The 13,076-nt window shown below is 43.9% G+C and overlaps 1 protein-coding gene across 4 annotated transcripts; it reads left to right on the forward strand.

Annotated features, from left to right (window-relative positions):
- Positions 1-253: 253 nt before the first annotated feature.
- Positions 254-12,390, forward strand: LOC137352705 (nectin-1-like). 4 transcript variants are annotated; one of them, XM_068018436.1, is made up of 8 exons: positions 254-590; positions 3,087-3,434; positions 5,807-6,100; positions 7,710-7,827; positions 8,291-8,460; positions 8,622-8,735; positions 10,134-10,171; positions 12,045-12,390. In XM_068018436.1, the coding sequence occupies exons 1-8, from the start codon at positions 542-544 to the stop codon at positions 12,186-12,188; spliced, it is 1,275 nt and encodes a 424-aa protein (XP_067874537.1). In that variant the 5' UTR covers positions 254-541; the 3' UTR covers positions 12,189-12,390. The 4 variants fall into 4 exon arrangements, with proteins under 4 accessions (XP_067874537.1, XP_067874535.1, XP_067874536.1 ...); XM_068018434.1 differs by having other exon boundaries at positions 255-590; positions 12,042-12,390; XM_068018435.1 differs by having other exon boundaries at positions 255-590; positions 10,137-10,171; positions 12,042-12,390.
- The last annotated feature ends 686 nt before the right edge of the window (positions 12,391-13,076 follow it).

Consider the following 13,076-nt stretch of genomic DNA (forward strand, 5'->3'; position numbering starts at 1 on the left):
CGCCTTCTGAGGAAGAGAGTTCCAAAGATTCACGACCCTCTGAGAGAAAAGCAATTGTCCCCATCTCTGTGTTAAATGGGCGACCCGTTATTTTTAAACAGTGACCCCTGGTTCTCGATTCTCCCACAAAGGGGAAACATCTTTTCCACATCCACATCTACTTCATTGGTACTAATATAACTGAATCTGTTCAGTTTCCTTGTCTGATATTGCGACATCAATCCAGTTAGTTTGAAACATTCAGCCGAGCTGAGATCATTTCTGTTTTCAATTTAAAACGGAAGCACTCTCATCCTATCAATTGTCTCAAGGCAATAGCGGAACTATGTCTGCTGCCAATGTTTAGACCGACTGCTGTTAAACTAGTGTGAGGAAATCCACTGTTCTGGGCGAGATTTGAATGTAAGGTCGTTCCCTCGTCTCTTTATCTCGGAACAATTCAAACGCAACGGCGACTGGCGAAGGATGTGCGCGGGTTACGTTTTACACCGTGAGGAAGAACGTTCAAACAATTACAACTGAACTGCACCCGGTGTCGGCAATGAGTGTAGTTGCCCTTGTTTCGTTTCTCCAACTCGTTCTTTCCCCAGGTAGGTTTGGTTGGCGCAAGTTAGCATTCCTGTTAGTCCACACACGAACTAGCTCGTTCACACCTGCAACCACAGGTGAATCTTGAGATATTGCCCCCTTGAAGGTGTCCTTCGTTACTTTCAGCCCATTGTTTGGGAGGTCGAAGTGCATTCGTTTCCAGGTATCTCACTATTCCGTTCCTGTATCATTCTAAAGGTGGACAGTAGTAGTAAATATTAATTGGTTGTGGACATACAACCTATTTGATAGAAGAGGTGTGATAACTTGGAAGGCTAGTTGTTGGCGAACCAATATTATGAATCAATATTGGTATATCTCCACTCCCTCTCATGGTTGCTAATTTATATGTTTATCTATATGTGTGAGTGTGTATGTTAGTTGATATTTGTAAATCGGGGTAAAATGTACTGTTGGGGATCTGGGCCTTGGTTGCTGACTTTTCTATACTTTCCTCTCGTGTTGTATTGCACTGAGTTGTATTGCACTGTGCAGTCACAGTTCACTGCCGGCCAAACCACGCCATAATGGTTAAAATGAATAAAATCTTCTCAGTGCCTCAAGCTAGAAAACCTCCAGGCTATTGGTGGCACACGGTCAAATTTTGACCATTGTGTGTGATATGTTACCGCCCCAGATCTGAACCAATTGACAAATATAGCAAGGTCACTCATTCAAATGGAGGCGCTCATTAATGATGTGTTTGGAGGCAGCTCTGAAGACCACTGCTGTGAACTTGTTCCACACCGTTTGTTGAAACCGTCCTCTTTGCAGATGTTACTGCTTCTTGGCCTAATCACCTGGGCACCAACCTTGTGAACAGTTGGCCAGCCAATGTAGCTCAAGTACCTTGTCATGGCTTTGCAAGGCCCAGGGAAATACCTCAAAGACACCTGGTTGCCAATTTCTGATACTGCTGATTTATATCAGTACTGGGCGGCCATGGCAAATGCCACGTTTCCGACATAATACCAGTGACTAATGATTCAGACAACAGTGCATTGGCCCTAAAGCGTTTTGGGACTACCCAAAGCTGTAGGTGGTACCACATCAATGTAAATCTATCTATCTATCTATCTATCTATCTATCTATCTATCTATCTATCTATCTATCTATCTATCTATCTACCTGTCTCTGTCTGTCTGTCTGTCTCTGTCTGTCTGTCTGTCTCTATCTCTTTCTGTCTGTCTGTCTATCTATCTGTCTGTCTGTCTCTCTGTCTGTCTGTCTCTCTCTTTCTGTCTGTGTCTATCTATCTATCTATCCATCTATCTATCTATCTATCTGTCTGTCTGACTCTCTGTCTGTCTATCTCTCTCTCTTTCTGTCTGTGTCTGTCTGTCTATCTATCTATCTATCTATCTATCTATCTATCTATCTATCTATCTATCTCTCTCTCTCTCTCTCTTTCTGTCTGTCTGTCTATCTATCTATCTATCTATCTATCTATCTGTCTGTCTGACTCTCTGTCTGTCTGTCTCTCTCTCTCTTTCTGTCTGTGTCTGTCTATCTATCTATCTATCTATCTATCTATCTATCTATCTATCTATCTATCTATCTATCTATCTATCTGTCTCTCTCTCTCTCTTTCTGTCTGTCTGTCTATCTATCTATCTATCCATCTATCCTCCTTTCTTTCAGCTTTAGTCTCCACAGTCATCTAATTCCATGTTGAAGCAGATGCGAAGGGCACTTTGGGCCGTTCTGATCTTTCTTTAACGTCAGCAGTATCCCAATAATCTTGTGCTAGATAACATATGTGCCCAGTAGCTCGGCCTCCTGCTTTATAACTCTTCATCGAGCGATGGATGGGCTTCCTCCCGCCCGGGTGTGAGATGTGGGGCCAGACTGTGAGGCAGATGTGCACAGGATGTGAAGCAGCTGCAGCGAAGGAGGTTTCTAACCCGCTATTTGAGTATCCTGAAAGGACAGTCGGCCTCATGGTTTGTGGCTTTGTCAAAGACCCTATCATGAGAAGGTAGATTAAGCTGCCTGTTGAGGTCGCTTTGTGGCAGGGGACATGGCTGTTTAGAACATCATTGGGGCTGACATGGCCCAAACTTGTGTCAGTTCGGTTCGCCGTGCCGAAAATGGGTATCCCTCATAAAGTCGAGAATGTACTGAGATTTGGGACGATTCCGACTGGATTGTGTTCCTTCAAGGCCAAGTATGAGATCATGCTCCACATGACCATGACTAGCATGGTTGGGAGGGCGGAGTTGTCGGCAATTATGAATGAAGCTTTGCTTCTCCGACTGGGGCCTGGGGGGTGGGGGTTAATCTTTGATGCCCATTCACAGGTAACGCCATGAGTGAACACATTAATAGATAGGGTTGTGGAGGAAGCATAAACATTCTGAAGCTCAGCAGCATTAGTGGGGTAAATCCCATCAGAATGACCTGCCTTTCTTCTTAACTGACATCCGGACACGACAGCCTTCTCATCCGGACACGGTTCACCACCGAGTCACTTTCTCCTCTTGTCCTATCCCTGCAGTTGTGGTAACGCAGAAGATTAAAGTCGACAGTTCTGTAACGGGGAACGCCGGTGAAGAATTGATGCTGCCTTGCCATTTTATCAACAATGACTCCAACCTCACAGTCGTTCAAGTGACCTGGCTGAAGAAAGCTGAGGCAGAGAATGAAAACCTGGCAGTGTACAACCCACACTTTGGGACAAGTTACCCAGCGACAACAGGAAGGATCACCTTCAACAATGCAAATTCTCAAAACTGCACTTTAGCAATAAACCCCTTGGAGTTGGATGACGAAGGCCTCTACAGTTGCGAAGTCAACGTTTTCCCCACTGGAAAACAAGAATCCCAAACAAACTTGACAGTTCTGGGTAGGTAATAATATAATTGTTATAAAATCTTAGCTTGGCCCGGCTTTGGGTCAGTGGCAATATTTTTGCCTCTGGGTCAGGAAAGCTTTGCTTCAATAATGAATGTGGTCGCCTCTGCATTGGGGAAACCCAACGTAGATTGGGTGAATGCTTTGCGAAACACCCCTGCCCAGTCTGAAAGCAAAGAAACCGAGCTTCTGGTTGCTTGCCATTTCAACTGATCACCCTGCTCCCGTACCCACGTTTCTGTCCTTGGCCAGCTGAAGTGTTCCAGTGAACATCAATGCAAGCTTGAGGAACAGCATCTCATTTACTGATTAGGCACTCTACAGCCTGCTGGGCTGAACATTGAGTTCAACAGTTCCGGAGCATGACAGCCTTTATTTATTAATTGTTTTTTTAAGTTGTTTTATTTTATTTTTTAACTATGTGCCTGCCTTAAACTTGATTTTGCATGTTGTCCTTTTGGACAGAGCGACTCATTGTTCCGCCATTAATACTGTCTCTGGACCAATGCTTTGTCTTTCACCACACGCATCAGCACTCTCTTTGTTTTTGTCCCACGACATCTTTGTTATTTAATCTCTTCTGCCTTCTACCCTATCACACACCTTCCCTTTTGTTCTCTTCCCCACAGCCCCACCCCACCTTCACTTCACTTAAAACCTAAGACTTGTCTAACTTTTGCCAGCTCTGATGAAAGGTCACGGACCTGAAATGTTAACTCTGCTTCTCTCTCCACAGATGCTGCCAGACCTGCTGAGTATTGCCAGCACTGTCTGTTTTCATTTCAGATTTCCAGCATCTGCAGTATTTTGCTTTTATATTCCAACATTGCCGCACACTCCGATCCAGTGACCGAATCAAATCTACCAAGGTCACTCTTCAATGCAGTAATTCATTGACAAAGAAAGAGACTGCATCCATACAGCGCCTGGTACGACCTCAGGACGCACTGTGCTTTTGGAAGTGTGGGCACTTTTGCAATATAGGCGAGGGGGATGGTCAATTTGTGCACAGCATGATCTCACAAACTGCAATATTAAAATGAGCAGATAATCTGCTTTTGTGATACTGATTAGAAACACAGAAAATAGGAGCAGGAGTAGGCCGTTCGGCCCTTCGAGTCTACTCCGCCATTCATTATGATCATGGCTGATCATCCAACTCAGTAACTTGTTCCCGCTTTCGCCCCCTACCCTTTGATCCCTTTAGACCCAAGAGCTATATCTAACTCCTTCTTGAAAACATACAATGTTTTGGCCTCAGCTGCTTTCTGTGGTAGCGAATTCCACAGGCTCAGCACTCTCTGGGTGAAGACATTTCTTTATCTCAGTCCTGAAAGGTTTACCCCGTATCCTTAGACTATGACCCCTGGTTCTGGACTCCTCCACCATCGGGAACATCCTTCCTGCATTCACCCTGTCAAGTCCTGTTAGAATTTTATAGGTTTCTATGAGATTCCCCCCTCACTCTTCTGAACTCCAGCGAATATAATCCTATCCGACTCAATCTGTCCTCATACGTCAGTCCTGCTATCCCAGGAATCAGTCTGGTAATTCTTCGCTGCACTCCCTCTATAGCAACTAACCTGTCAAACGCTACAATCTCGGTGCCAGGTATGGTTCCATTGGTAGCACTCCCAGCTCTGAGTTACAATGGAATCAAGTTGCAATGACTTGGGCAGAAGTATCTAGGGTGACATGTCTCCAAGATGCCCCCGGCAATATTTACCACACAATGATAGAGGCTTCAGGGGTGATTCCTTCCTCAGATAAGGAGACCAAAACTGCACACAATATTCCAGGTGTGGCCTCACCGAGGCCCTGTATAATTACAGCAAGACATCCCTGCTCCTGTACTCGAATCCTCTCTCTATGAAGGCCAACATACTATTCGCCAATTTACCGCCTGTTGCACCTGCATGCTTACCTTCAGCGACTGGTGTACGAGAACACCCAGGTCTCGCTGCATAGTCCCCTCTCTCAGTTTATAGCCATTCAGATAATAATCTGCCTTCCTGTTTTAGCTGCCAAAGTGGATAACCTCACATTTATCCACATTATACTGCATCTGCCATGCATTAGCCCACTCTCTCAACTTCTGGCCAAGTCATTGCAACTTTTTGATTCCATTGTAACTCAGAGACGGGAGTGCTACCAACGGAGCCATACTTGGCTCTGAGATTGTAGAGTTTGGTAGGTTAATGATTTGTGCTTTACTCCAATTTGCCTATGTTTAGGCTCAACTGTAACTGTTGGTATAATGGGAGTTTCTTGAGCCTATTTTGTATTGAAGCAGAGAATTACTATTATAAGTTGTGTCATAGAATTAAAGCTTCCACTCATCACATGCAAATCTCTGATCCTTAGCCAAGCCCATGAATGGTGCAGTCGCAGTCCCAGCAGAGGCTGGCTTGTCAGAGACGTCAATCGCCAGCTGCACAGCAGCGAATGGGAAACCGGCAGCTGTTGTAACATGGATTGCAAAAGTCGCCGGAAAAGTCACGTCAACTCGGATTGAAAATCCAAACAGGACAGTCACCGTCATCAGCCAATACAGGATTGTACCCACTAGAAAGGACAATGGGGAGAATGTGACATGCGTCGTGTCCCACAAAGCATTATCAGATCGAGTGAGCTTACCAGTGACATTATCAGTCCGATGTAAGTACTACAGGAGGAAGTTGGACTAAACAGCAAATCAAGTGAAAGTGCAAGATTAATGTATTAACTGCATGACTGAACCATTGAATAGAGCATAGTCCCACTGTAAATACGACGAGATGCATTTTTGGCACATTCTTTACTTGTTATATTAGTCACCAGTAGAATTTTCCCATTGACCATATAACACATCTCATACACATTCCACAGTTCCAAATGCTTGGAATACTCAAAGGAAGCAATGGTGCCCAAGAGCCCTAGCGTCCTGGAGATATTACGGCAAAGAATGAGGCCATTTGGGCCCATCAAATCCAAGCTGGCTCTCTATAGAGCAATGCAATCAATGTTATTCTGCCGCTCTCTTCTCACAACCCTGCAAGTTTATTTCCCCCCCAGTGCTCATTCAATTTCCTTTTGAAATCATATCTCCACTTCCACCCCCGTGGTGGGCAGCGAATTCCAGGTCATTACCACGAGCTGCTTAAGAAAGATCTTCCTCAAATCCCCTCTGCATCTCTAGCCCAAAACTTTCAATCTGTGTCCCCTAGTCCTTGTACCATCAGCTAATGGGAATGGTATTTCTTTGTCTACCTTATTCAAACCTGTCAGAATCTTGTACACCTCTATCAAATCTCCCCTCAATCTCCTTTGCACCAAGGAGAACAACCCCAGCTTCTCCAACCTAACCCTGTAACTAAAACCCCTCATTCCCTGGAACCAATCTGGCAAATCTCCTCTGCACCCTCTGAAGGACCCCTACATCCTTCCTAAAATGTGGTGACCAGAACTGGACGCAATAATCCAAACCAGATGCCTAACCAGGTGCCTAACCAGAGCTTTGTAAAGGTTCAGTAAAATGTCCCTGCTTTTTTCCTCAATACCTTTATTTATGACGCCCAAGATCCCATAGGCTTTGCTAACTATTCTCTCAATCTATCCTGACGCTTTCAAAGATCTATGCACATGAGAACGAAAGAACATAAAAACATAATGACATAAGTAATAAGAGCAGGAGTGGCCATTCGGCCCTTCCAGCCTGCTCTACCATTTAATAACATCAATAATATCTATCTTGAATATAATCAACGTTTCAGCATTCACAACTGGTTGTTGCAGAGAATTCCAAAGGTTAACAACCCTTATATAGATAGACAGATAGACAGATAGATATATGGACAGACGGGTAGATAAATAGACCGAGAGAGAGGCAGATAGATAGAGCTAGAGAGAGATTCTGAAACCGCAATTGTTTCTCTGAGGGACATGATAACCGCTTGTCTCCCATGTCCTTGTTTAAAACAGAATGTCACAATTATTATATATTAGTGTTTTTCTTAAATCTAAGAATACATACCACAGAAATGAAGGACTGACTATTTCCCCCATTGTAAAATCGTGCAACAATAGAACAACGGAAGTAGTTAAATGTACTACAATTCTATTTATTGGTTTGGAAATATACTTGGGCAAACATAATGTTATTTGCAGTTCTGCACAATTCCGTTTCTTGTGCTTTATAAAATTTCTATTCACCAATGGACCTCATTATAAAGTGACAATATAGCAAACTTTTCTCTGATCACTTGTAGCAATTTCTTTTCCTGGTTAGATCCACCGGAAGTGACGATTACAGGATATGACGGAAACTGGCACCTCAACAGACGCAAGGTGAACCTCAGGTGCATTGTTGAGGCCAATCCTCCAGCAACAAGCTATCGCTGGACAATGTATGTAGGCTTACAATATATGTGATATGACACTGTGTGTAATTGTAAGGTTATATCAGGCATCTAGAGCAGAATGAAAATCCAGTACCTATTGCAAACAGTTAACCCCTCTCATATCCCAGAGAAATATTTAAAGTCCTCGAACATTCTGCATGAGAAAGTAACAACATTTTTGAAGTTATCTATCCATCAGTTGATCTGTTTCTTTATCTCTCTCTACCTCTAAATCTCTCATTATTTTTCTGCCCCTCTCTTTCTATCGATATCTCTGTCCCCGCCTAATCTCTCGCTTGCTCCCTCAACCTCTCTCTCCAAACAGCTATACATCCCGCACAGGAAAGATTTAGGTATTGAGATTTCAATCAGCCCGCATTACTCAAAACTAATCGTTGTTGAAAGATAGCTGCAGTCCCTCTCCAGCTAAAGGCAGGTTATTAACTGAGGGCCGTGTCTATTCATCTAGGACCACAGGACCAGTACCTGAAAATGCCCGAGTGGAAGGAAATCATCTATTTATACGACAAGTCGATTACTCTGTTAATGGGACGTGGGTCTGTGAAGCAACAAACGCCGTTGGAAAAGGGAAGGGTGAAATTGCAGTTGTAGTGAGGGAAATGGACGCACTCAGCGCAGGTACACTTCCACTATGTTATTGTGGTTTAACGGCGATGTTGCTACTACATGGAGACAAGAAGAGGTTTATAATGTTGCATGGACATGCTAACGTGCACAAGGATTGATTACTTGCATATGCAATAACATTGAGAATACTTTCTTTGTTCAAATGTTTATAGGCGAGTCCTTTGGATCCACCGTGGTGTACATTGTCATCGGAACAGTCATTGGGGTCTTGTTCATTGCTGTCTTACTATCCGTTGTGATAGTCAAAAAAAGACGGACAATCGATGGTAAGCAATATAAAATGTTTATGGGTCCATGTACAATTTCACTTTGCGGAAGATGCAGGGTTGGTTGATCAATTGCGATTTGGCAGTCGCATAGCCAAGGGCCCTCTGTATGGTGAAGTAGCCAGGGCCAGTGGGCCGGTGGGGCAGCCGAAGGTCTTCTTCAAGGATGCTTGCAGGTGCGACATGAAGGCCCTAAATGTCACCTATTGGGATTCTCCAACTGGCAAACGAGGGGAATGGCGACACATCCTGTTCACTGGTGTGTACTACCATGATGACCAGTTGCTACAGCAGCTTGGTAACAGGCGCCAACATCAAAAACACTTCTCACTGCATCACTCAGCAGCTTCACATGCGGCACTTGTGGCAGAACCTGCCTCTCGAGGATTGGCCTTAACAGCCATCAGCAAAGGTGCACCAGGAGAAGACACCCCACCTCAATGGATTGTTTGCTGAGTGTTCATCATCTTGCATAGATGGACGACAACCAATTTGGCCTTTAACCACTGAGACCCGAAGCTCTGGAGTTCCCTTTCTAATCCTTCCTGCCTCGCTACCTCACTATCCTCCTTTAACATGTTGTTGTTGGACCAAATGAATGTCGAAAAGTATTGATATCTGGTGTCGCAATTTGGGATTCATTTGCCATTCTTTGGACAAAAAACGATTTAAAAATGTGAAGCTGCCTAAAAGGTGTTGGCTCTTCAGGGCAGTCTACTTCTGCTCTGGTCAGGTAAGTGAATTCCAAGTGGATTCTTTCAGATGCTAAAGGATAGATTGTTGTCTTCTACTCTATCATACTTTCCTTAGACAATAGTGAGAAGTAATGAAGGATCAGAGGCTGATTAACAGTCTGATAGGCCGCGACCTGAACATGGCCTTAACCATCTTTATACCTTCCCATGGGGTTATTCATCCTAAATAGTGGGAGGGTGTTACGGGATCTCACAGCCTAAATGATGGATGCGAGGGCATCCACTCCTATCATTCTCCAGGATCCCACTGGATATCAACCCAGAAATCAGAGCGATTCTGGCCCCCACCTCCCTGGACTGTCTGCTGCAGAACCCAAATATGGTTAATTGTCACTCTCCCATTGTGCGAGCAGGTATGGGACAGTGGGAGTCAATTTCCTTAAGAAGCAGGGCATCTGACCACTTAAGGGGGCAAATGACACAACTGAACTTGATGAGACACTTGTGATAGACTTATAAACGTGCTTGGAGATAAGTGGCAATGCATAATCGACTTCCTGTTATTGAAAGAATTAATTATTAACAAGAGCGATTGTCATTATTTTAGTCATAAAACTGAAGGAAATGTGAAGACCCAGTATAAAAATGAAACTCAGTGAGGGCAAAGAGCTGTCACTAATTCTATTCCTTATCTTTCCTTAAGCAGACACTAAACCAGAAGCGAAGCCTTCTCCACAGCAGGTATGTTGAAATGACCAACTGAATAATGTACTAGTTTAGGGAAGTCCATTGACAGTTCAAATCAGGAATCTCTTAACAGGAAATGGTGCGAAAGGAGATTTCAAATATTATACACTTATTACTTTATCCAATCGCCTATTGACTAAGAATGCCTTGTAATCATTCCACTTGCTATGCACTAACTTGCAAATTCATTAATAAATCTGGAATAAAATGTTAGTCTCATTAATAATGATCATGAAACTAGTGGATTATCATAAAAACCACTAATGTCCTGCAGGGAGTGAAGTCTGCCGGTCTTACCCAGTCTGGCCTATACGTGGCTGCAGATCCACAGCAATGTGGTTGACTCTGAACTGCCTTCTAAAATGGCCCAGAAAGCCAATCGATTGTACCAAACAACTACATAAAAAAAAAGTACTGTGTATGTACCTACACCCCAAGGACTGCAGTGGTTCAAGAAAGCGGCTCACCACCACCTTTTCAAGGGACAGTTAGGGATGGGAAGCAAATGCCTGGCCTTGCCAGCGATGCTCACATCCCAAGAACGAATGACAAAACAATGGGGGGTGGGGGAATGGGTCCAGGAACATTCGTGCCACAGAAGTGCCCGGCAATGGCCATCTCAAACAAGACATAATATAACCATCTTCCCTTGATGTTCAATGGCATTTCCATCACTGAATTCCCCACTATCAAAATCCTGGGAGATACCATTGACCAGAAACTGAACTGGAGTAGCTACATAAATACCGTGGCTACAAGAGCAGGTCAGAGGCTGAGAATCCTGCGGCGAGTATCTCACCTCCTGTCTTCCCAAAGCCTGTCCACCATCTACAAGGCACAAGTCAGGAGTGTGATGGAATATTTTCCACTTGCCTGGATGGGTGCAGCTCCAACAACACTCACGAAGCTTGACACCATCCAGGACAAAGCAGCCCGCTTGATTGGCACCCCATCTACAAACATTCACTCCCTCCACCACTGACATACAGTGGCAGCAGTGTGTACCATCTACAAGATGTACTGCAGCAATGCACCAAGGTTCCTTCGACAGCACCTTCCAAACATGTGAACTCTACCACATAGAAGGGCAAGGGCAGCAGATGCATGTTCCTGCAAGCTCCCCTCCAAGTCACACACCATCCTGACTTGGAACGATATCGCCGTTCCTTCACTGTCGCTGGGTCAAAATCCTGGAACTCCCTTCCTAACAGCACTGTGGGTGTACCTACCCCACAGGGACTGCAGCGGTTCAAGAAGGCAGCTCACCACCACCTTCTCAAGGGCAAGTAGGGATGGGCAATAAATGCTGGCCTGGCCAGCAATGCCCACATCCCATGTACAAATAAAAAAAAGTAAAATTGCTCTGTGTACAGCGGAGTAGGAAATGAATTTGTGGAAAAATCCGGTTCACTTCACTTCAAATGAAATTAGCAACCCGTCATTGTTAGGCGAGAAACCTCAACCATAGGTACCTTTATCAGCGACCAGTGCAATTGCTTCCCCCAGGGAGCTTACGAGCAATACTGACAATATCCACTCGTGATTGTATGTTGGCACCATTTCATATTTGCTCTCCTAGATTCGCCATTTCTAAGAAAGTGATGATGCAGGAAAATTGCTTTGAGAAAATGGGTTTGAGATAATCTGCCTGTTCCATCTGCAATATCATTACAAATGTAATTTATTCATATTGTTAATGTTGTTTGGAAAGTATTAAAAATTTCACACTTCCTAACATACATAAATAGAAAATATAAGGAGGTAGAGCTTGAAAAACCCCATCAGATACGCATTCACATATTTGCCTATATTAGACTTGAAATGTAATCATTAATGTCATTAAAACGGTATCATACTTTCTCAGCAGAGAAGCCAAATTACTGTGTTCGCGACTCTCAACCTCAACGTGTTGGATACTGTTAATTCTTCAACGAGAGAGAATCATGAAAGAGAAGCAACAATAAACGCGGATGTTAATATTAACCAGACTCAGACCTCCTCGGTGAAATAATAGTTCACTCGCTAATGTTTCTCGATAATCGGATATGTACCAACGCAAGCTCGATTTTGTTATAACTACTCAGTAACTAGGCACAGTCAAAATGTTAAAACAAACTCTTCATTCCTGTCGTGTTGGCTAAACTGCACTGGACTCAAATGCAACCTTTTTTTCTGAGCATATATAAACCTGTATCTGAACATCATGCCCCAGACTGGTGTGTGTGAGTGCCTCGTTCTTATATTTGGTGACTGTTCATAGTCCTTTGTTGTCGTTTTTCATTCATTTACCGATCAGAAAAAAAAACAGACGTGCATTTCTATGGCGCCTCTCACGATCACAGGATGCCTCAAAGGGCTTTACAGCCAATGACATACTTTTGAAGTGTCTTCGCTGTTGCTGTCGGAAACGCAGCTGCCAATTTGCACGCAACAACAACAACTTATAGTTATATAGCACCTGCCACATTAATTCTCCACCTTGCTCCCACACTGACCTTTCAGTCCTCGGCCTGCTGCAGTGTTCCAATGTAGCTCGACGCAAACTCAAGGAATAGCACCTCATCTTTCGATTAGTCGCGAGACAGCCTTCTGGACTCAACACTGAGTTTAACAATTTCAGAGCATGAGCAACACTCCCATTTTTTCCAGACAGTTAGTGATATTTCTACTGTTGCCATTTCCACCTTCTCCAGAACCATCTTATATTTCTTTTCATGTCCCGTTAGCGTTCACCTTTTGCCTGGTGCCATCATCCCCTTTGCCTTTCACCCTATCTCACACATTCCCTTTTGTTCCTCCCTCTCATTGGCCCATTTCCCTCCCTCTGTACTTGCCTAAACCCTGTTGCATCTGTAACTTCTTCCAGTTCTGATGAAAGGTCAATGACCTGAAATGTTAA

Source organism: Heterodontus francisci, chromosome 39, assembly GCF_036365525.1.
Source record: "Heterodontus francisci isolate sHetFra1 chromosome 39, sHetFra1.hap1, whole genome shotgun sequence".
Taxonomy (NCBI): Eukaryota; Metazoa; Chordata; class Chondrichthyes; order Heterodontiformes; family Heterodontidae; genus Heterodontus; species Heterodontus francisci.